Source organism: Lagopus muta, chromosome 12, assembly GCF_023343835.1.
Source record: "Lagopus muta isolate bLagMut1 chromosome 12, bLagMut1 primary, whole genome shotgun sequence".
NCBI lineage: Eukaryota > Metazoa > Chordata > Aves > Galliformes > Phasianidae > Lagopus > Lagopus muta.
Window position 1 is genome coordinate 17284947 of NC_064444.1, and position 24392 is coordinate 17309338.

The window sequence follows — 24392 nt, forward strand, 5'->3', positions numbered from 1 at the left end:
CTCTCTGGAGACAGACATCCCTAAGAGCCTTATCTGGGCTCTCCAAGCACTGGTCAAACAGTGGCTGGAACTGAGCCCCCTGATGCACCCCTGGCCATGCCGACTGTCAAGGAAAGGGACCCTCTTTCCCAAATCCTAATGTGTCTGTTCCTTTACTCAGACAGAACAGGAACTCTCACAGGTTTGCCCATCAAGCAGTTCCTTCCCCAAGAAGATAATTCCTAAATCTCCTTCTGGCACACTCAATTCTCCTTTCTTGCAGATTGGTGGCAGGTTATAACCCCAGTATCCCTTCACTCTACTCCACCATGGGTTCTTCTGTAGCCGAAGATGGCAGAACGGTCAGCAATGGAAGGGCAGCTCACTGACTGCAAGTGCAAGACTTCCATCAGGGCAAGCTATCACATTTCCTACAGCAGGTTCAAGATAGGAGAATAAAGGACAAGCTGTTGGGCCAAAGAACATGCCTAAGAAGATTGCTTGTGTCTGGAAGAGCAGCCATAAACACTCAGCTCGGAGGATACAGAGACTGCTTATACCTGGATCCACAGGTATGTGCTGATACAAAGAGCAAAGCTCATCAGAAAAAAAGGAGCTGGCTTTCTAGCTGAAGATAACCAACACACAGCCAGACCTCTGCACCAAGTGGGTCTTCACCAGTAACCCAGCCCTGAGTCCAACCCCAGGCCCTAGGCAGCCAGGTATCTGAGCTCCACCAAGCAACCCACGCCATGGGAACATGCAGATACATATGTTCAAAGGGAATACAGAGCCTGCCTGCATTCAGCATGGCCTCAAAGGTCAGAGGGATTTATGGTCCCTCTAACTTAGAGCTAACACTGTGGGAACCTGCTGCATTTGTGAGCTGCTGCAAAAGAGCAACTGCATTCCCCACCAGAAAGCAGGATTGTGCCAGTCAAAACTCTGCCAACCCAAACAGCATGGAAAACAGCCTTGCTAGTGCCAGCAAACTGATTAAGGTGTGTTCAGAACAAGAAAGAAGAGGGGCAGGAAAATGCATCCAAAAGATCTTGGCTCCTTGGTAAGTTAAATTCTCCTGTGGAGATTTCTTGGAAGCAGCACTGAGGAAGACCCAAAGAAGGGTCCAGAACAAGACCAGGTTGGAAGCACCCATCCTCTGCAGCTTTACTCCCACCTCCCTACAGCCCTGCCTTTTCAGTCCCCTGCATTACAAAGACAGGCAAAAGCTAAAGACAAGTACTTCCTAATTTCTCCTAACTCTCACAGGCTTGCCTGCTACAGGACAGCACCTGTGAACAGTGGTATGTCCAGCAGGTAGCACTCATGTAAGAACCAGGTCTTACCCAAAATAGCACTATTAAGAGCAGCACACACAGGTTCCCTCTGGATTGGGTCCAGCTGTTGACCGACAGGGCAGTTCCAAGGGTCTGAGTAAGCTAACAAGCTAAATGCATCCTGTGTGAGAGAACAGAAAGGTACAGTAAGGTCACGCACGGCTGTGAACACACAGGAAAAGTGCCAAATCTGTCTGCTGGGGCAGCTCCTGCCATCACCAATGTGACAGCTCCTGCTTCTTCTTGGCAGCAAGGGACTGCACTGGGCCATCAAGACAGTAGATTAAAGAGTGCTCTCTCCCTTCTGCACAAGAAGGCAGGCAGAGTGCTACCTGGAGGGAAGAAGACCATGCAGTTACCCCTGGAAGGCAGCAGGAGCTTTATTTCTTCTCTCCTGTGCTGAGATCTGGGTCTAGACACTCTGGGTTCACTGACTTTCATCCTCCAACCCCCATGTAGGCCCCCTCATCCTCACCTGCTGCAGAAATGGGGAACACCCAGAGCTCTATAAGGAAACCCACAATACCAGTCCTGGCCCAGGCTTACCTGAAGCATCTTTTTGTGCACTGTATTCTTCCCATATTCTCTGCACAGCTGTTCACTCAGCATCTGCAGCTCCCGTCCAAACTGGATCATTCGCTCGGTGGCAGCGTGGTTCCCTCCGCAGAGCTGCCTCTGGGGACAGCTGTCTTCTAGAAGAAAGGCAGGGGAGAAGAAAAAACTGTCTCATTCCCCACCACTGCTCACTGTGAGGCATGCTGCCCTTCCTTAGCCATAACTCCTTCCTTCCCCTTCAGGAGCAGTTACATGCTATTCATCCAAGCAGAAGCTTTTTCTGAGTCCTGCACTACAACAGTGGGCTGTGGATTTTTCGTAGGGCAGCCCTGAACTCTGTTTAATGCTTGTGGACAACCAACACATCAAGTCCTCTGGTAAAACCACAGGAACCTGCGACTCCGGCTGTGTTACCCTTTCATGTGTGTAAGGTACTCCACACACCACAAAAAACCTGGTCTAACAAACTCTGGTCTCAGTCAGAGATACCAAAACACCACCAACTTTCCAATATTTGGTAAATATAAGACACCAGTAATTGGAGGAATTCCAGGTTTCAGAGGTAATGTAGTTGATTTATATCTCCCTCCGGGCTGAAGCACCCACAAGCAAAATAGTCCTAGCTGATCAAAGTCCCTTTGTAGCTGGGAATCAGTCAGTCTTTCAGCTCAGTTCATTTCTTCAGGTGTTAGAAGTGCCTGGGCTGCTCTGTGCTGGAATTCACAGCCAGTGCTGAACAAACCTTTGACTCCTATTGCCTTCCCTGGCCCACAGTATCACCAGCACTACTGCACAACTATGAAAAGTCAAACCTAGACTCAGTTCTGAGACAGATTTATTTCCCTGGTGAAACTGGTATCTCGAGAACTTCATTCACCAGGACTGGGAAAGAAACCCAAACAGTCCAACCACTACTTCAACTCTTGATCCCTGCTCTTTCTATCTCCCATTGCCTCTCCTGCTTGAGGCCCTACCCATGCTGGATTCATCTGTCTGCAGGATCTCTTCGTGTTTGTAGGTGCCATTCATTATCCTGGTGGATGAATTTTCCAGCACTCCATTGGGGTAGTGCTCAGCCTCCATTTCCATCTCGCTGTCGCTGCGGTTAAAAGAAGAAAGAAAAATCAGATGTTTACCTCAGGGAAGAAATGAAAAGCTCACATGATAAATGATGCCCAGTAATGGCCAGTAAACCACAATGAGGTGCCAGTTAAACGACAGGAAGCGAGATGGTTTAATTCAGTGCAGTAAAAATCATTGCTGGCTTCTGAAGACAACTGATGAAACGGGTTTCTGTTACGAAATGAACCTGCAAGCCTGAGCCAGAACAGGGAACTGGAACAGGTCTGTCTCTGCTGGGAACAGAGCAGACCTTGTAGATAGGAAGAGTTACTCTGTTGTTTAAAAAGAGCAGAACAGATGCTCTTCAGAAAGAGCACCTCACCCTCTCCCACCACCTCACCCTCCTCAGGGACCTACAAGGAAAAAAACTATACCTGGTTTCTTGGTTACTCGTACTACTGTGCTGCTGAGATTTGGTAGAATCTGTAGAATTGGACTCTGAGTAGTTCACAGATGAGGGGGAGGAGGAGGAGGAAGATGACGAAGATGAACTCAGTGTTGGGTATTTACTGTGGCTCTGTTTGCTTTTTGTGGACATGACTCCATTGCTACAGGTAGGGCTATCTGCTCCTGAAGGTTAAGAAGGATGGGAAAAATGAGACCAGACTGATGCTGACACTCTACTCTGAAATCAACAGTTTGTCAAGTAGGCCCCAAAAGAAGAAAGCAAAAGACCAAAGATCTTAATTATCCAGCAATACTAAACTCGTGGGGTTTAGAGAAAGCACAAATCAATGTGGAAAGAACTGCACTGTTCACCATCAACAAGCAAGCTTAAGGAAGTGCCAGAAATGGGCTGTAAATAAGGGATCGGCAGAACCAGCTCCCACGTGCACAGAATTCACCAAAACAAAACACACTTTCAGCTGTGAGCAGCTCAAGGCTCAGTGAAACAGCTCAAGCTGTTTTCAGGGGCTCTGCACTGACCTTCAATGCCACAGTCAGAAATTACCTACGCAAGTATCTTGAGATGTCCTGGTTTACCTTGTTCATTCTACTTAAAATCCTAAAGTTTCACTGCAAGGTAAGTCCATGGGAGAAGCAGCACACATGCAATGCATCCCCCTAACTTTGTGCTAAACTGGCCAGCAGTGCAACTTCGCTGAGGCTCTGGACTGAATTCTGCAGACTGGAGGGGCCCTAATGGAAAGCAAGTAACATAAGGCAAAGGAGCACTTCATAGCAAAATGCACAGAAAGTAGCAGGTGATGCACAGTGCAGCAGTCTACCTTTAATTTCTGCTCTTTTCACTGGAAGACATAGGGGGGGAAAAAGAAAAGCACTTACCAGTACTATGAACATGTGAGTTGCTGGATCCGTGTCTGGGACTTAAGCTGGGGGACCCAGGGTAACTGTCCTGGGATCTGGGGCTGTGTGCACTGAAACAACGGACTTCACTGTCTGTCCCATTCACCATCTCCACAAACTGCCGACACCTGATTTCATGGGAAGGAAGAAGAAAAGGGTGCGTGACAGCCAGCATGTTCTGCACTGATGTTTCCTCAGTTACTGCCTGCAGAAGTCTTAGGAATTGGATGGGAGTTATTTCTTTGGCTTCCAAAGAGCCGTTTTAGACTCCTGGTATATTTGCACTGTGAGTGCTCTGATGATGCTACAGCAGGAGAGAGTTCATATAGTGCCACGTGGATGCTAATGAATGCTGAGAACCATACTGAGACAGACGTGCAGTATAACAGCAGTCACCCTTCTTTTCAGCCCCACGCCTGGGGGAGCACCAGTACTATCAACACCATGTTCCACCTTGGCAAACACCAGTGAAAGCAGGGAGAGGATGAGAAAAAGCATTTCAGCATCAATGGGGCCACAAGATCAGAGGTGAAACACTGCACAAATTCAAAACACAGCACATTTCTCACGTGGCAGGGCTTAGAAACACTCCTCCAGTTAACCAAATGTTCCCAAGTCTGCGCTGCTCTGGACCCAAGAGAATTACTGTGATGCCAAGCCTGCTGTGAGGACACATAGTGTTTTGGATGGAGTTTTCTTGGTCCCAAAAAGCAAGTTTATTTCCTTTGTGCTGTTAACATGCTTTCATCTCCACCACCTCTGCAGGTACTACAAAACTAGATGGGTTTTTCAGGGCAGGTACTAAAACTGCCAATGAGAGATCCCCCCTCTACTCCATAACTTAGAAATGCTGGTGACCAATGGGACCTCAGGCAGAATTCAGACCAAGTTGTGCAGCCTCCCTGGCAGCCCCTTATCTCCTTTAGCTTCATTAGGGAGCAGAAAGCTATTCATACTTACTTTAACATGAAGAGCAGGTTGGGGTTATGTTCTAGGAGGCCAGGATAGAGCTGCTGGGTGGCTTCTATAGCCTCTCCAACTCGGCCTGCTAATACTAGCTTCTGTATTCCTGAAAGTAAAAGGAAACCTGTTGACACACAGGGCAGGCCAACAAGAATGGCTGGAACAATTTCAGAGAGAAGTCTCAGGTATGTCACACAGCTCCCCAGTAGCACCTCACACAAGGGCTAGGGAGAATGGGGAGCACATTGTACTTATTATGGATTAGGATGAAGAAAAGTCTGTGTAAATGTGGGAGAATCTGTTAGGAGCTCAGAAACACCTGGGTCATCTGAAAGATGAAGTGGGTGCACTGGGTTGGGGTGCTCTGTGCCTTTACTCCTTTAGTCAGAGGAGCTGGACAGCAGTGGAAAAGACTGAGGACACAACAGCTGGATGGGAGGAAGGAGGATGCTGGGGAAGATAGGATTTCAGAGGGGAAACTGAACCCTGGGTCACTCCATGCTGCATCCTCTTGCTGGTTCATGCTTGGAACATTACCATATGGCTGACCACCAGACAAGCAATGAATGACTGAAGGGGCCGGAGGCTTAAGCAACACCAATAGGCTGATTTTTGCAAATCACAGAATCATAGAATGGCCTGAGTTGAAAAGGACCACAGTGATCATCTGGTTCCAACCCCCTGCTGTGTGCAGGGTCACCAACCAGCAGCCCAGGCTGCCCAGAGCCACATCCAGCCTGGCCTTGAATGCCTGCAGGGATGGGGCACCCACAGCCTCCTTGGGCAACCTGTGCCAGTGCCTCACCACCCTCTGTGTGAAAAACTTCCTCCTAACATCCAACCTAAACCTCCCCTGTCTCAGTTTAAATCTATTCCCCCTTGTCCTGTCTCCGTCCACCCTCACAAACAGCCATTCCCCCTCCTGTTTATATGCTCCCTTCAAGCACTGGAAGGCCACAATGAGGTCTCCCCAGAGCCTTCTCTTCTCCAAGCTAAACAAGCCCAGTTCCCTCAACCTTTCTTCATAGAAGAGGAGCTCCAGCCCTCTGATCATCTTAGTGGCCCTCCTCTGGATCCATGCAGAGCACAGCTCAGCAATCCTCATTACCAATCCCCAATAACAATCTGAAACAACTCAGCCTGGCTCCCACTTCTCAATATCTATTTGCTTGTTGTCATAACTGACAGCTGAAACCAAAGACATGGTTTTCACACCAATCTGTGTAGCAGTCTCCTTCATCCTTTCTGTTCCTTCCACTTCCTTGCACACACCTTTCCACATCTTGCTACTTTTGTCAGCTCTCATCTTTGCCTTGTTTGGCAGCTTTCACAGATGTCTCTGCCTTTCCTACCTTCCTCTCTTTTTGTTTTCCCATCTGTGCTCTCTTCACACCTTTATTTAAGCCCCAACTGCAGAGCTCTGTATTCCCTCCCTCCAGGTTGCCTTGCCACCTGTGCTCACAAAGACCAGACTGTGCTGTCTCACACATTGGGAGACCCAAACCAGCAAGAGCACCAGCTGGGTGAGGGCTGCACAGCCTGGGAAGCAGAGCCCATCAGCACTAACCATACAGAGGCAGCAATGGGCAGCAGCTCCTGTTATTCTAGGTAATGAGCAAAGTATCCAAACCAACCGAATGCTGGCTCAGCACATGTGATGTATGGAGGGACGACTACAAAGGGGCATGATGCACCTGATGTGTGCTGGCCACGTGAGGAATGGTTCACAAAGGAAAGGGAAATGCATAGGGCAGGGCAGCCTGCATTCAATGGGAGAATGCAGAAAGCACACCAGTGTTCTGTGACCCTGTGCTCTCAGTCCATGAATAGAACGGCTAAAAAAGCAGAAGTGCAGCAGGAGAAAACTGCAAGTCTTATTCTACAGGAGCCAGGAGGGGTTAAATGCTGAGAGATGAACCACTGTGGAGGAAAGAGAAGTATTCAAAGCAGATACAGAATATTATTTCTTAGAATTGTAGAATCATTTGAGCTGGAAGGGACTTTTAAAGGTCATCTAATCAAACTGCCCTGCAATGAGCAGGACCTACAGCTCCACCCAGGACATCTACAGCTTGCACAAAATTTAGAACAGTTCCATTGTAAGGGATATGCAATGATCACTGAGTCCAACTGCATGACCACTTCAGGGCTAACCAAAAGTTAAAGCATTAATGCCTCTCAAACACTGGCAGGCAGAAGGCAGCTTTCTACAAAGTCTGTTCTCGTGTCTGACCACTGAATTTACCCAAATGAATACAAAGGGACTGAAAGACTCATTAACTCTGGAAGTTGTAGTTCAAATAGATTTGTATGTCTGGGTCCCTGTAACCATGCTCATAAAACTGCCTTGCTGCAAAAGTTTGTATGAAGAACCCAAATCCAAAGGAATCTCAGAAGCACAGTGACTTCAGGTCAGTGCAAGTCCTAGGTGATGAGACTTATTCTCCACCAGTGTGGCACTACCTCTGTCCTGGATAGCAATGCTGCAGTCAAAGGTGTAACACAGTCAGAATGCTATGTGCTGAGAGTGACCACCCAAGAGACTTACTTTGTCTGTTCCTTATTGAGGTCTGTTCTTCCTGGATTGCAGTGTCTGTGACCCTGGCGAAGGCAGTTGCTGTTGAACAGTACCCATGATGAACCAAATATGAAGAAACCATACTAGAAAACAAGAAAACACAAATGGATGAAGAGGCATTGGTACTATGAAGTAATCCCACTGCAGAAAAGAATCAGTGGAAGTCGTAATTTCAGTGAACAAACTCAGCTCAGCTCATAACCAAGGTCTTAACAAAAACTTCCAGTGTATACACAGTACTTATTTATGTAATTACAACTGCCTAAAGGTCATTTGTAAGAGCTCAAGCCATGTAATGCCATTCATGTCTCCTGGCCACACAAGACACAGCTCCCTCTTCCTTTACAGACAGAAAATCCCAACCTCAAAGAAGCTCATGGCTTTCAGGTAGACCTAAGAAGAACCCCAACATTCTGATTCTTTCTTTCTTTCCACTCTGGCCCTGACTTTCTGTTATCACTTATTCGGCCAGCAATTATTGGTAATTGCTAGTTGAATCCACTTGTGAATTCTAGACATTAAGGAAGGAAGATGTTAAACAGGACTGGAGCCAGTATTGGCCTTTGGACCCCAACCAGATTCAGCATCAGTGATCACCACCCTCTGGGCTCAGCCAGTTTTCAACCCACGTCCCTGCCTGCCCACCATCATGCATGAAGACATCAGCAGCTTGTCTGTGAGAATCTGATGAGAGATGGTGTCAAAGGCCCTACTCAAGTCCAAGCAGATAATATCCACTGCTCGTCCCTCATCTACCAGGGCAGTCATAGAAGTTTCTGAAGTTGGTCAAGCATGACTTCCCCTTTTGAAGCTATGCTGACTATGCTCCTGATGATTTACTTGTTCTTCATGTACCTGAAAATGGCCATAATTGTATTTTCAGTTTGGCTGGGTTTGCAAGCCTTTGGCTTAGGGCTATTTCTTGCTCTTTTGATTCTGAATCCAGCTGACTCATGTCCTGACCTTTCTCCTATGATAGGATATTTATGGTTTCCTCTCCACTGCCCTTCGCCCCATGCTTCACCTCAATGTGTATTATTGCAAGCTTTCATGCAGACACTAGCTGAAAATTTCTCCAATATCTTTTAGGTTTTAAGCAGCAACAGGATTCACACAGGAAAAGTTATTAAACAACAAAAGAGAAAGCAAAACATATGTTAGATTTGAGCAAAATGCAGCTTCTGCCATAAGAAAACAGAAATGGAGATGTAAGAGAACACAAGAAGAATAGTGACTTACTTCTGCAGCATGGCTTGCCACTCGCCTAGCCTGTCTCCTATGGGAAACCGCTTAATGGTGCTCTGAATCTTTGCTCTCCACTCCCTCATGTAGTCCTCGATGTCAAACACAAATGGCTGCTGCCCAAAGTTGGCATCCACTATCTCTCCCGGAGTCTGGAGGCCCACCGTAGGGTACAGGTTTGACTGGGAAAGAAGAAACATGCATTAAACTCAGCTTTTTCTTGCTGGTTCTGGATACGTGGTTTGGTAAACCAAAGAGCTGCTCTTTACAATGAAACACATAAGAGAAAAAGAAGGGGCAACAGATCCTTTACAGGTAAATCTCAAGGAACCTCATGACTTACTGTGCAGTTATTAGAATTTATTGCATAAAACCAGAGCAACAAGTTCAAATTCAAACAGCAAATCTAAGTGTTTTCCACTGTTTCAAATGAACTCACTTATTCCTTGACAAGAGCAGCTATCAAGGTACTTTACATCTCTGATGATAAGGGAATGGACTGTAGTGGAGCCAGCCACACAAGAAATTATCATCAGATAATTTATTAAGACACTAAGGCCTTGGAGGGTGACCAAAGAAGGGCAATGAAGTTGGTGATTATATAGAGGTGAAAATATAAAAGCTGCCATTGTGAAAATACCTCTAAAAGTGAGCTAATAATCCAGATTCCAGAGAAGATGATCTAATTAAAAGAGGTGGTGAAAGGCCCTGTAGAGGTTCTCTGAATTCAGACTGTTTTAACAACAACCAGGTTGGATATTAGGAACAATTCCTTCTCAGAAGGAGCAGTGAGGCAGTGGCACAGCTGCCCATGGAGGTGGAGGTCACCATCCCTGCAGGTGTGCCAGAGCTGTGGGGATGTGGCACTGAGGGATGTTGGCAGTGGGCACTGTGGGATGGGTTGGGGTTGGACTTGGGGACCTTGGAGGTCTTTTCCAAACTTAATGACTGATTCCATGACTTCTATATGGATACAAATTGCATCTCTGAGCCCACTTTAACATGAAGAGAAATGACACTGGAAAAGGTACAGGTTTGACTGGTTCTCACTCTGCATCACATTTTTTAAGCACACGCTCCATTCACAGTTACATTACTTTTCTGCAGCACAAACTGCTTTTCTGTTGGCAACACAAGAAAGCTGCATTAATCCTTGAGCATCTACTGACAGCCTGCAAGGCTTAGGAAGAAATCTCACGGCACTCACGGACAACTTGGTGTCATTATTTTCCACTTTGCTCTAACACATTCAGGACTGTTATGGCCAGAAACCAGGCACTGGGCAGGGCACAGAGATGCAGCGTGGCACAAAGTGGAATTCAAGCCTGGAAGGTGCCTGGTTGTGCTGTCTTGCTCATGGTTGAGCCTATGTCAAGTGTCAGGAAGGTAAAAATGTAAACATAACTGCAAAGTTTTCCACTCCCAAAAGGGAGGCGATAAAAAGATGAAAACATTCTTTGCAGAGGTGCTCGGTGAAATGGGCACAAGTTCTGGGAAGTTCTGATGGGGCATACAGAACACACTCTTCCTTTTGAGCATGAGTAAGGACTGGAATAAGTTTCCAGAGAGACAACAACATCTCTATTTTGGAGGTCTTCAAAAGTTAACTGGGTGCAGTACTGCACAACCTGCTCTAGCTGTGACATCAGCCCTGCAGAAAGCAGGGGTTAGGCATGATGACTAGGAGTTGGACTTGAAGATCCTTACAGGTCCCTTCCAACTTGGGATATTCTGTGGCTCAATGATCTCTGGAAGCTCCTTCATGCCTAAATTCTTCTAAGATCCCATTATTTTGCGGGGTGTGGTGTCAAGATGGTGAAGAGGCAGCCATACAGATGAGCCCAGATGAACTCTCAACATTACAATGTCATGGAGGAACAAAGGAGTCACAGCAGCCCCAATAATAACTAGGATCTGTGGCAGGACTGCAACTCCCTGACAGCAAACAGGCTATCAAGACCTGAAAGAAACTCTTCTCATTTTGGAAAAGACCCAAGGTGACCCTCCCAGCCCCTCCTGTGGGATTACACACAGCCAGACACCAGCTCATCCCAGTTCTCCCTTCTATGTGGAGTTTCACACTTGGTTCCTCAGTGTCAGGGGATGTGGCTGACACTGTGCCTTCCTGCAATCTCAAATATCAAATGAAAAAAAGAATCTGTAAACACAGGCTGAGAACCAGCATCAGAAATCAGGGTGACTGCATCACTGCTGGCTCAGCACATCTCCTGCTTTCACATTCTCACACCACGGAAGTCGCTGCACTAGAAGGATGTGCCAGGAAAAGGCAGCACGATAAATGGTGCCAGAGGAAAAGGTATTTTTGAAGTCAATTTCTACTCTTTCCCACAGACTTTTGACCACCTCTCCCTCAGACTGTTTGTATCCCCACAGTTCACTTCGATTTGATTGTCCTCCCTTTGTGCCCCTGCAGTCCCACTCTGGGCCATTCCACATTCTTCTTTTTGCACCTCTGCACTCTCACCACACAGCTGCTTTGCTGAGCAGGATCAACCTGATATGGGCTTGTGTAAATAAACAGAGCTAAGTGTAAACACTGATTTATAGAGGGGAAACTCCCTCTGTGGGATCTCCACTTCCATTTGCAAGCAGTTACTCGTGTATTAACTTCAGCCTGTGCATTTTTTTCCACCAGTGCACACTTGAACAAATGTAAACACTCTTCAAAAGGAACTGAAATACGGAACAAGCTGAAACAATTATGCTTCAGTGTGTGTCTGAATGATGCCAAGTAAACATGAGTTTCAATTACAAGTCCTCATTTCAAGTTCCTGCTAATGGCAAATATTGCAAAATGCTGTCTTCCTCACTTGTCTCTGAAAGGGGAACTTTGCAACACACACTTTGAGGATACAATACTGATAATGTTTTGAAAGGTCATGTCCATTTCTTGTGTAGTCTCACTGCTACGTCAACGCAATCACCCTAAAGGTTACTGAAGCTCAAGAGGTGGAAAAGCAATGGGGCTCAACCAGCCAACCTTATGCTCCTGCCTGGATCAAAATGTTGTAATAAATGAAAGACATCATTTGCAAGCTGTATCAACGTCCTGTTTTTTACTGCTTCTCTGGCAATAGTTGCACTATGTAAATATAAAAGCCTGACGTGGCTTTAGGATCTCCTTCCTCAGGAGGGCAGCAGCCTTAACTCTCTAGAATAGCAACCAAGAAGCAATGGACCAAGGGAGCAGAAAGGGCCAGAATTATATCCTACTGTGGAATACACAGGTGTGTGCAAAAAAGAAGGAAATAATTCAAGGAGAGGAGAGTGGGACAATGGAAGTCAGGTGCAGACGTCCTTAGGGTGAATCTGGCAGCAGAGCACCTGAGCTATTCAGAACACGGAGAGAAATGTATGAAATCCACACTGAGGGAGAAGTTTCCTGACATTGCAGGAGATCAAAGGGAGACTGAGGAACAGCAGGAACAGAGGGATGCCCTTGGGTAAGAGAGGGACAAGCTGAGAATAACATCACCGAGCATTTCTGTGCTCTCTGAAGGCAGAACACAAGACCACTCAGTGACTTTGCACATACACTCCCCACACTGGATGCTGCCTTTGCAAGACAGTGACCTGCAACACACTCTGACTGCAGGCTTTAATTGCAGGAGAAGGACTGACATATTCTTTGAGGTGGCGAGGGCTCAGAGGAGGTACGTGAGCAGCCCACAGCCCAGCCCTGGGACTGTGATATTCAGAAAAGACAGCATCCACACCATTCAGCACTGTGTTTTACTATTTCTTTTTTTTTTTTAAACAGACCATGAGAAGAGCAAGTAAAAAATTAAAAAATTCACATCCCCACAATCTTCCCCTTCCCTTCTGTTTGCAATCTTAGTCAAAATACTATAAAGAGGTGTACTTACAGGGAGGTCTGTAAAGGCTATACCTGTGGGGGGAAAAATATTACAATTAAAAAGACAAAAGATATTTTCCCAGCTTGACAACATCCATATCATGCTACAGAAAGTTACTACACCTCAATCAGTCCCACCTCTGACCCTGAATTTCACTACTTGTCACATTGATAAAAATCTTCCCTCCTCAACCCTCTCCTCTGGAGAAGGTCCATGGAAAAGCCTAAACCTTTTATAAATCTCTCCCTAAGATTTAATTTTCCAAAAAGTAGCTCCTCTTTTCTTTGCTTCTCCCTCTGTTACTCTGAAGGAGATACTTTTCCAGGCACACTTTGGGTTTAGAAACAGAGCTTCACTATCACGTTGCTTTGGGTCGGTCTGTAGCTGCTTCTCCTTACCAGTCAGTCAGAGACAGGAATGAGAATCCCAATGCTTTGCATTACAGCTGGGGAACATTTTTGCCACTGGACCAAACTACAGCTTGGAACACCTGAGAAATACTGTGCAAAGAACAGCTTCATCCTCCACGATGCTGTTACAGTTCCAAATACAAGCAATGGAAAAAAAACTGCACGGTTTCCCTTTTTGTTCACTTTGGCATATGGGAAGAGAAACAGAGCAAAACCTGGTAGATATCACAGCTGGTCATAGCAGGATCCATTTCTGCTCTAACCCACGTCCCACTTCAGCCACCATTTCTTTGCTGCACTGAAAAGCACGATAGCATGTGTCAAAGCAAGAGGGCACCATTCTCTGATGTTAATGTTATGGCTGTTCTGCTGGAGATTTCAGGTGGTCAACCAGTAAAAGAAGAGCTGCAATGAATCAAAGAATCATGGAATGGCTGGGTTGGAAGAGACCTCAACACCCACCAACACCCAAGCCCTGCCATGGGCTGGCTGCTTCCCACCAGCTCAGGCTGCCCACAGCCCCATCCGTGGCCTGGGGCACCTCCAGACATGGGGCACCCCCAGCTCTCTGGCAATGTTAACAGATGAGCCTGAAATGGCCATTTAAACCAAGTTTGGGAGACAACATAGGAAACAATTACCATTTGAAACAGCACAGATCCAAAATCAAATGAATCACAGAATGGTTTGGGTTGGAAGGGACCTCAAGGATCATGAATCTCCAACCCCCTGCCACATGCAGGGCCACCAACCTCCCCATTTCATAGCAGCCCAGGCTGCCCAGGGCCCCATCCAACCTGGCCTTGAACACCTCCAGGGATGGATGGAGCATCCACAGCCTCTCTGGGCAGCTGTTCCAGCACCTCACCACTCTCATAGTAGATGCTCAGAAAAACAAACAAACAAACTGGATTTTGATTAAATAGCCAATAATGTTTAATTAACATCATGGCAATTTGCCCCATCTATTGCCTACTTATTCTTTGCCCGTTGTGCGTGTTCTGCCCTAAATCCATTTTCCACACACTCCCCACCACAGGCTTCACACTTTGCTTCAACCCTTAGACAAGAACGAGGCTTATCTCCTCTTTGGAAGAGTTCCTTGCAGTGTGGGTGGGAATTTGGCTGGATTCTCAGCACTGAAGGGTCAGTAGCACAAAGTCCAAGTGCTGTCCCTCAGGGACCAACGTTAGGGTCAGCACAGTTTAACATCTTCACTAATGACCTGGATGGTGGGAGGGTACACGCTCTCAGAAGCCTCACAGGTACCAAGCAGGAGCACGGACAACATGCTGGAGGACATACTGCTCTCCAGTCTGCAGAAAGGATCCAGCACAAACCTCATGGAGCTCGGCAAAAGTAGCTGAAGAGCTCTTCTGCTGGCTTTGAGTCCAGCAGAGGCCAACAAGAAGGGACGCAAAGGGAAAAGGGGTTGTTTGGTCTAAAACATTAGGGGAGACACTTACTGCTGCCTCCAACTACCTAACAGGAGGGTACAGAAAAGACAGAGCCAGACTCTTCTTGAAGCTGCTTGCTAACAGGAGATGGGAGGAAATAAAAGACAGGCTGCAACATGGGAAATTCTGGTTAGATGCTAGGCAGGGGAAAAGGTCAGAATGAAAGAACTAAACAATAAAGCAGGGGGCCAGAAAAGCCCCCCTGGGGATCTCCATTCTTGAAGACAGTAAAGTTTGACATGTTTCTTAGTAACGTGACCTAGCTCTCAGCAGGACTGCGAATGCATGACCTCCAGAGATCCCTCCCAGGGTAAATTGCTCTACAGTTCTGTAAATAAGTTTACTACATTGCCTTTAAATTAAGGCATTTATATGTTTAGTGCCTTCCATTATGAAACTAAGACCAAGAAAATGTTTTAAACATCTAGATCTGTTACACAAACATATCTGAACCTGTACTGCTACATATCTGCATCCAACAAAGTCAACAGCAGAAAGTAAAAGAGCCACAGTTCTAACTAGGCAGCTGAATCTGAAACTGCACTCTCTCTCAAAGCCTGGATCCAATGTGAAATAACAAACATTAGAAATTTAAAGATAGAAGAACTGGACAGCTCAACAGGTGACAAAGCAACAGTGTGTGAAAAGCCTCTTCTGTAGGTCCATGACATCAACCTGATCAGCAAGGCAGTGATAAAAAGGCATTCACTTTAAATGAAGGGTCAGTGCTGGGGAGCAGTGTGATCAACACCTTCACCTGCTGTGCTGCAGACTGTAATGAGTGCCAACACATTCAGCAAGATGGGCACCTTAAGGATTATGACATATAGGCCTGTGAAATACTGCTGTAAGTTGTTGAGGAGAAGCATTATTATGGCCATGTAGCTCAACGCAGACCTGGAAACAGTCACCATCCAGTTGAGCTACCTGGGTAAAACTGTTCTTACAGAGAAAGCAGGCTGCAGCTGCATTTGGTGTTTTCTTTCATTTTAAATGTGGTTCATCTGTCAAGTCCTCTTTTAAGCTTCTCAGTGCTCTTGCTCTCTGTAGATCTGGTTTGAGAACAGACCTGTTAAATTGGGAAAGCTGGAAGGATATCTGTGGGTCTCTGTGACAGCTTTCTTCATTTGCACCAGTGTTCCTGTTCATCTCTAAACTGGTGGCAAAATGGGTAACCTGGTCTTCTAAGAACCTGCACTCAAATTCAGACAGGAATTTTCCATGCCAGTGCCTCAGAGGGTTGCATGCTCTTCCCGTAGCCTTGCTGGTCCATTTACCTTGGGTTGCTGTCTAAGTCATGGATTTGAAACCCTCACACATTAGTCCCTGAGCAAACTCGTCCACTTAATCACAGAAACCTACAGCAGTCACATTCCCTAATCACATCCTACATCCAAGACCATCTGCTTAATGGCTAGAGCCCCAGCTTTCTCACTCTTTTTCTCCCAATTCACTCTCATCACACTCCTAGCCCTACCACATCATCTTTTTTTTCACTGCCAGGACTCTGCTCAGAATTTGTCAACAGCACTTAATGATAGCAGCTGGAAGACACTGAAGACATTTTGCAGAACAGATAATTAAGACTACATACGATGTCAAACAGCTCTCATGTGATGACTCCAAACAAAGTTCGAGACTTAGCTCCAAACAAACATCCAGAAATTGTGATGGCCAAGAAAACAGTTCCTACACAGTGGTCCTGATGGATCTGATTAAATGAAAAAGTATGGAGATCACAGTTAAGCAACAGGAAAAAAACTGCAAGGAAAACAAAGGGGGGCATGTATCAAAGCAACAGGCAAAAAGGAGTCGTGATGAAGACAGAATATGATGGAGAGAGAATATTACGTGTAAGGAAAGACAAAGCTACGGTGCGTTCATTGAAAGTGAGACAAATTAAAATGCCCAAAGGCAGGGCTGTGAAACCTGCTGCCGAGCCAACTGTCATCAAAAGGGGGCTCATTAGTCTCATGAATATTCTTCTATCTGCTGCAGCATTATGCAGTGACCTCATTCCCTACAAGGAGAGAGATTCAGCCTCAGCAGCTGAAGACTTCACGTCAGGGAATGCCAACAAAAAGCACATTCATCCCCTTCCTTACAAACCTTTGCAAAACACACAGCAAAATGTTCCAGTAGCTTTTGTGGGGGTAAGGACAACAACTGATGGCCTGCTACTCCCCAGTACTTCAATCACTGCTGACCACATCAGCACTCCTCGCTGAATGCAACCATTAGAAAATGCCACAGCTTCTGTTTGACGCTGTTAGCTGCTGCTCTCACACCTCTACTTATCTTCACAGTACAGAACTGCTCATGGATTGAGTTAATTAAGTTAGTGATTGGTCTCACTAGGTAGTCTTCACCAGAAGTCTTCACCAGAAGTGCCAGAGCATCACACACAGTTTTGGCTAGTAAATAGTTACTTCAGAAAAGAAGTAAAATCACATTCCTAAAGAAACATCCTCAAATCTGAGCAACCCTTCAGGAGGGTTCCCAGAGAAGTCTTTTTTCCCACTTAGGGCTGCAGATCTCAACGTGTTGCAAAACATGTGGTCTAGATTCTGGGAAGCCACGTGCGTCACTTCTAGGCAACCATCCCCTAAAAATCAACAGACAGTGGGATGAAAGCAGAGGAAAATTGAAAACCATTTTTCCAAAGAAGTTCTGTCTGCATCAGCACTAGGGCCTTCTGAATCTGCCTCATGGAACAGATTCTTCTTGAGACAGAGGAGGAGCAGCCCCATACTGCAGATCCAACTCTCTGCTGCTACAACATAGCCTGCTACCTTCGCAGCATCACAGACTGGAGGCAGGCAGGGACTACTGGAGGCCATCTGGTCCAATCCTCTGCTCCAGCAGGGCCACCCAGAGCTGCATCCAGGACCACAGCCAGGTGACTTCTGAAGATCTCCAAAGACAGGGACTCAATTTTGGGCAGCCTGTGCCAGTGCTCCAACACCTGTGCAGCCCAGATGTGCTTCCTGATGTTCAGAGGAAGCCTCCTGTATTCCAGTTTGTGCCCACTGCTTCTTGTCCTGTACCTGGGCACCACTGACAAGAGCCTGGCTTCGTCCTCTTGGCATCATCCTTGTCACTCCCAGCTCTCTCAGCCTTTCCTCATAGCAGAGCTGCCCCAATCCCTCGAGCATCTTCATGGCCCTTCGCTGGGCTTGCTGCTGTAGCTCCATCTCATGTAATGGGGACCCCTGTATTTTTCTTACTGAGAACTCACCAGAAATTGTACACATTACAAGCACTCTGGACCTGCTCCTTCCTTCAGCCCAGGCAGTCTGATAACTGCTCTGACCACTCTTTTAACTGGGTATTTTTCTACCAGCTTCTTCACTGTGATTCAACGAAGTACAACTGACACAGCAAGGAGAAGCAAAGGAAAAGGAGTGCTTGCCCCCTGTTTACTGCATGGCTTATAGAAAAACTGACCAGTACTTATCCACATTGGAGAATATGTCCTCCAAGGGAAAGATATTTTAGGTGAAAATGGATACAACTTTTTATTTTAGACAAATCAGATACAATAGATGCCTGGAAAACACCTGTGAGACATTCCTTTGGACAAAACCCTTAAGGCCGTAGCTTTAGGAGAACTACTAGAATGACTGTGAAATAAAGCAGCAATATTTCTTATGCTGAATCAACATCTACGTTTGGGAATACTTGGACCAATGCTTATGAATGGACAAGTCCCTTTAAAAAGTGATGATGCTGGTAACTATGGTTTTACAGCTAGTTGAATAATATACTAAGCTTCCCACTTCTTTATTTCCCTGTTGTCCTGCCATTAGCTGTCTTATCCAATCTTCCATGCAGAAGCAGAAGAAAGGAGCACAGTCTGGGGACACAATCCTAACCTACTTAAACCGAGCAGCACAGAAACCATTTTAGCTGCCTTGAAGCCAACTTACAATCCTGACTGCAGCTGAGTGCTCTTTATCTCTCTTGTTTCTTGAAAGTTACCCACAAATGTGGAACAGGAGATAGAGCCCATGAAACTTATCAAGAGTAAACGGCAGCTGAGCACCTTCCTCTCGAGAACAACTTTCTTTACTCACCTAAACTGTGGCCATTTTTTGTGTAGAAGCAGGTATTGTTGATGAGGTTGACACAGCAACCGATGACATCTCCAGTTGTGAACGTAGGGCCATAGGGTTGTCCTGTCCCCGAGGAACAGAAGGAGTGCCCATCATCACCGTGGTACCCATAAGAATGCTTATCCCATCCTGAAGAAAGATAAAAGAACGGGTCAACAATGAGTGCATGTCAACAGTGAAGAACAACATGGCAACTGTCGGCTTCCAGGACACAATTTTTTCACATTTAGAAGTGCCCAGTATAACTGATGACTACTGTGTTTTAAATTGACATGGATTGACACAGACTGTGCCAAACTGAAGCAGAAGCACAAGAAGCTCTGACCATCTCCTGACCTTACACAACCTGCAAGAGAGAAGGCAACAGGGGACCACAGAACCTGTTAAATGTGGAGCAGCGTTTGGTAAATGGACTACAGAAGAAATGAAACAACTCCGGGCTGGAATCACAGAATCATAGAGTAAACGAATCACAGAATGGTTGGGTCAGAAGGGACCTCAAAGTCCATCCAGTTCCAACCCCTGCCATGAGCTGGTTGTCCCCCACCAGACCAGGATGCCCAGGGCTCCATCCATGGGCTTGGGCACCTCCTGGGATAGGGCATCATCAGAGGACTCCACACACTCATGGCTTCTCAGGAAAAATGTGAATTATTCAGTGGATGTCCAGAGCTTCCAGTTCATTGCACCACAGTTCAGTAATGCCAGGAGAAAAGTCATGGAATGGAGCAAGACTGAAACGCGGACTTCAGGGCAAAGTCTGGGAGTGAAACTCTGACAGAGTCCTAGCAAACCACAGCCTAGAAATGGTGAATGATTCCCCATTAAGTCCCAAAAACATACAGGGATAGACAGACATCCCAGCTCCCAGGAGTGGCTCCAAGCAAGCTGTGACACCAGCACCAGTCCTGCGTAATGTCCTCCTAAAGGATAAGAACAGCAGCACCCTCAGTAAGCTCAAAACCAGCCAAACAAGGCTGCCAAAAACAAAGCAGGGAGTTATACAGGCGCTAGAGTTAACTGCCAAAATCCCCCTGCTGACTCTTTCCAGTAAAAATCTCATTCAAATATTAACACGGCTCCTTTCCACTCTCTCTTACATTTTCTCTGTTGTTGATTCACTGCTTGAGTCTCCTTGAACACAGAGCTGTTAATTGCATGTAAATTCATGATCTCTCAATGAAACGGTTTGTGAATGTCAGCTGGTAACTCTGCTCAGTTTATCTCCTAAGCCACTTCATCATACAGTCTAAACACAAACTTCTAATCCTGCACACGACTTTGCAGCAATGAAGCAGTCAGATGCTCACATATCCATGCTAGGCACTGGATAAGGCTAAGTTTGTTGGTATGTATTGCATCAGCACCTGGAAAAAAAGCTTGACATGAAACATCCTGGTTTGGTAGTCACTAATAGAACCACAGACTGATTAAGGTTGGAAAAGGCCTTCAAGACCATCTAGTCCCACCCATCACCACCAATACTACAATTAAGGAAATCTTGTCCATTCAGCATGCTGCTAATGATATACAGGGTTAATTTCTTCGACTCAGATGTTGTCTAGTGCTGAATTTGGACCTAACACAACAAGACGTGCATTAAATCTGTCAGCCTTAGCAAGTCAGTTTTCTCTGAGGGTTGTTAGAGTTAAGGTAGTTTGGTTTGGTCATGGTTGGACTTGATGATCTTTAAGGTCTTTCCCAATCTAAGCAATTCTGTGATTCTATGATTCCACTCATTATAAACACAGATGTGTGGCACTAATTATGTGCCTGACCCTGAGTTATTTATTAACCAAATAACGTATCAGCATTTCTAAAGTACTGTCCAGACTCACCATCAGGGTAATGGTGTGCAGGTCATTCCAGCACTGGCTGGAATTCTGGAACTCCCTGCCATTCTAAATTAAAATAACCATCAGCACTTCCAATACTTGTAGGTCAAAGCTATTTGGGCCCCACTGATCTAAACAGCACCTTCAGATGTCTGGCATTCTCTCTGATTACCAGCAGATGGGGAATAACTCACCACATGCATGTTTTCAATGCATCCTCTGCCTTCACTCCAGCAGTATTTGCTGAGAACTCGGACGTTTCTGCATCACTTACAATTTACTACTGCCACCTAGTAAGAAGTCCATGGCATTACAAGCAATTCTTGAGTTCCTCTCACTCGAGAGCATCTTCCTTTACAATGCTAACACTTCAAAAGGGCTGAATGAGGCTTCCCAGATGACTTCACCACACTTAACTCTGCAGATCCTCTTGGCAGTCTAACCTTGTACTACCCTTACTGAAGCATTTCCAGAAGTTACTGTTGTGACCCAGCAGGCAGAGATGAGATTTTATCCACGCATTCAGGACATTGGGTCAACCAGGATCCTGTTCAATTGGGATCCTGTTCAACGTGTGGTTGCCTGTGAGACAGCACAACACAGGACATGAAGTATCATGCTCTTACTGAACGCCTCCCAGCTGTGTGCAGCACAGACACACAGAACCAGATGGAGACTCCGTTCAGTTGGTGCTCCTCGAAGGATTTTCTTTCTATGGAATTCTCCAGTCCTCCTATAAGCAGGCATAAATACTCACAATATCCACAGAAGCACACAGGGAGGAGTTTGACAGCATGACTGCAAGCTGTGTGAATCCAGCCTCCTCCTGTTTGGATCTGGTACCCTGCAGTTCTTGCACTGGAGAAGATGGCAAACCATGTATTCATCTCCAGAATACACATTATTGTATAGACTTCTACAAAATCCTTCACAATTACCCATTTCCAGGCTAGTGAGTCCTTGTCTTTATAGCTATTCCCTGCACTTCTAACCATCATCATCTGGACCTTTCCCAGATTTACAGTGTTGCTTTCCAGAACGGAGATGCAGGTGCATCACACGCAAGGGAGGTGGGTTGCAGTTGTTTTCTGTACCGTCCCCTGCGAGTTAATCCTAGCATTTTCCCCTTTATTATCCTTTCTACCACTGATGTTTCCATGAAGCCTTTTTTTTTTGTGCAGCCTTTTTATTGTGTAACCTAAAGGCTCATGCTGAGTCCTAACTGCATCATCACTCCTGCCTGTGAAGGGATGATGCTGCTCTGTCACTGTGCCCACCATGCAGGGCCATCTCTCGTGGCTCCTCTCCAGCACCTTTCACCTTGCTGCCCATAGCAACTCAGCGTCCTTCACAAAGTGCCTCCTCACTGCTCCATCACTTCTTCCAAGTCATTACTGAACACTCCTGGCAGCTTTGCCAAGCCCAACCCTATGGCCACCACCTCCAACACCAAAAACCATTCACCCCATCCCTTTCCTCACTTTCAAACAACTCAGAATCCCCACTGGCACATCTCCCCTCAGCCTCCCCACCTCACTAAGGGAACTTCCCAGAGGCCTTTTAACTTCCAAGACAAAGACAGCAACCCAAGGGCCATATCCACGTGCCTGCTGGCTCCCCTTCCCAAAACTCACGTCCTGTTTCTTCATGCACTCATTACATCTGCCCTTCAGTAGAACTCCAAATGCACCTTCCCACACCAGACGCTGAGGTTCTCACACCCTGTGTTCCCTCACTCCTCTGGAGCCCTGAACAAGAGATGCAACACTTTCTCATGCAGAAGTCATTGAATAGTCATGCTAGCTGCTGTTTCACGAAGCTCCTCCTGAATAAAACAGATGGAACAGTCTTTCCTTCTAGGAAACCACCTCAGGTTTCACATACTGAAAAGAAACCAAAGCAAGGCAGCCTTCTTACATGACAGGCAGCCTGGGCAAAAGCCCAACTCTGGCAGGCTAGCAGATGCTTTAACCTGCACAGCTCGTGCACTGCCCTCAACATCGGGATTCAAATCAGAGAGCTCTCTATCAGCACTGCCTTATCATGATCAAAATCACCATTTGCTGCTCCAGAGCCACGTGCCTTGCACAGAGACAGGGAAGACAGATGGGACAGTCATCTCATGCAAAGGCAATGCTGTGGGAACTAATGCACTATGGTACAGCTACATCTTATTCTTCCATAAAGTAGATTAGGGACCCCCAGAGGGTCATTACACCAAAAAATCCTAACTCCAAAATCTAGTGAGCCGGTGTGGCTGGCAGGTTCAGTTAGCACAGCTGTTAAGGTTGGCTATTAGGAACAGTTTCTTCTTCAAAAGAGTGGTGAGGTTTGCACAGTTGGCCAGGGAAGGGAGTCACCATCCCTGGAGGTGTCCCAGAGCTGTGAGGATGTGGCAATAAGGGACATGGTGGTGATGAGTCAACAGCTGGGCTTGATGATCTTGCTGGTCTTTTCCAACCTTAATGATTCCATGCTCACAGCTAGGGACTGAAGCACACAGCAACAGGCCATATGTATGCCACAGAGGAAAACGGTGATGAATGCTTTAATGTAAATGACCAAGAGCAATATTTTAATCATCCCTTTGCTGACCAGATCCTCTTTCCATGCAGAACGCAGAGAGGAATGCAAACTGATGACAATCCCCGCGTGCATCAAGCTTTGAATGTGCCAGACTGGCCAGTGGGCACAAAATAACTGGGAAGGCAACATTCATGGGCATCTGTGCTGAGCTCTCCTCTGATGCCGTGCCAAAGGGCAGGTCTGCAAGGCCTATTAATCATGGAAAAAGGGCTGTTCCAATAAGGCACATCTTGATACCTCTGCCTCCCCCTACTCTGCCATCTGTCATCACTAAAAGGACTGCAGACAGACAGACTGACTTCACCACTGACACGTGGACTTCATTCCAGAGGAGAAAAGTGTTCCATGAGGTTTATACCACACATTCATGGTAACCTGTAGCTGGTGCAGAGCTGCTACAAAGGGCAGGGCCTTAAAGAGATTCCCCAGCAATCTGACCTGTCATCAGGAAACCTGAGACACCTTAAGAGGTAAGTGATGCTGGAGAAATACACACTGGGCCACATAAAGAAAAGACAGGAGTTCCTCAGAGAAGCTGAAATGAGACGTGTGAACAGAGGGGTTGTGTCCCTAGGGCCCTCTGTAAACTTGGAGGCTGGTTCTTCAGGACAGACTTGGGTGACTGCTCTGCACAGAACCTCTGCAGCATCTTCCAAATGTTACCTGCACCTATTTTCTTTCTTTGTAGCCGGGGCAGACAAGAATTTATGCCAACACAGTGAAATAAACCAAAAAATAACATCAGCAAGACTTAGTGAGTACAAAGCACAGCAGAAGGAGATGCACAAACCTTGCTTGGGGACTGGAGGCAGCTACAGAGCCTGACTGCTGTACCATCTTGCAGTGCAGTTCACTCTGCCAGTGGATGTGCTTTGATGTCTGTTAGCCCATGTCAGCAAAAGCGTAATTTTGCCACTAGCAAAGGGAAGGTTGTGCTCTTGCAGTGTTGGAAGTCAAATGCTTCAAGAAGAGCCTGTTGCCCAAGAAACATCTGTGGTGCTGCAGCATCGCAGCTGTAGTTCAATTT

General features: G+C 46.3%; 1 protein-coding gene across 3 annotated transcripts in view; it reads right to left on the bottom strand.

The window, feature by feature from the left end:
- Positions 1-24392, bottom strand: part of RANBP10 (RAN binding protein 10) — a 57704-nt gene that overhangs the window by 4388 nt on the left and 28924 nt on the right. For 2 of the 3 annotated variants that reach the window (XM_048958248.1, XM_048958250.1), the window contains 10 exons: positions 18906-19073; positions 12972-12994; positions 9082-9266; positions 7813-7925; positions 5262-5370; positions 4281-4429; positions 3368-3563; positions 2846-2970; positions 1863-2008; positions 1326-1437 (listed from right to left, as the gene is read on the bottom strand). In XM_048958248.1, the coding sequence (XP_048814205.1) occupies positions 1326-1437; positions 1863-2008; positions 2846-2970; positions 3368-3563; positions 4281-4429; positions 5262-5370; positions 7813-7925; positions 9082-9266; positions 12972-12994; positions 18906-19073 (1326 nt within the window). The remainder of the gene's footprint in view (positions 1-1325; positions 1438-1862; positions 2009-2845; positions 2971-3367; positions 3564-4280; positions 4430-5261; positions 5371-7812; positions 7926-9081; positions 9267-12971; positions 12995-18905; positions 19074-24392) is intronic. The other variant, XM_048958249.1, reaches the window with a different exon arrangement.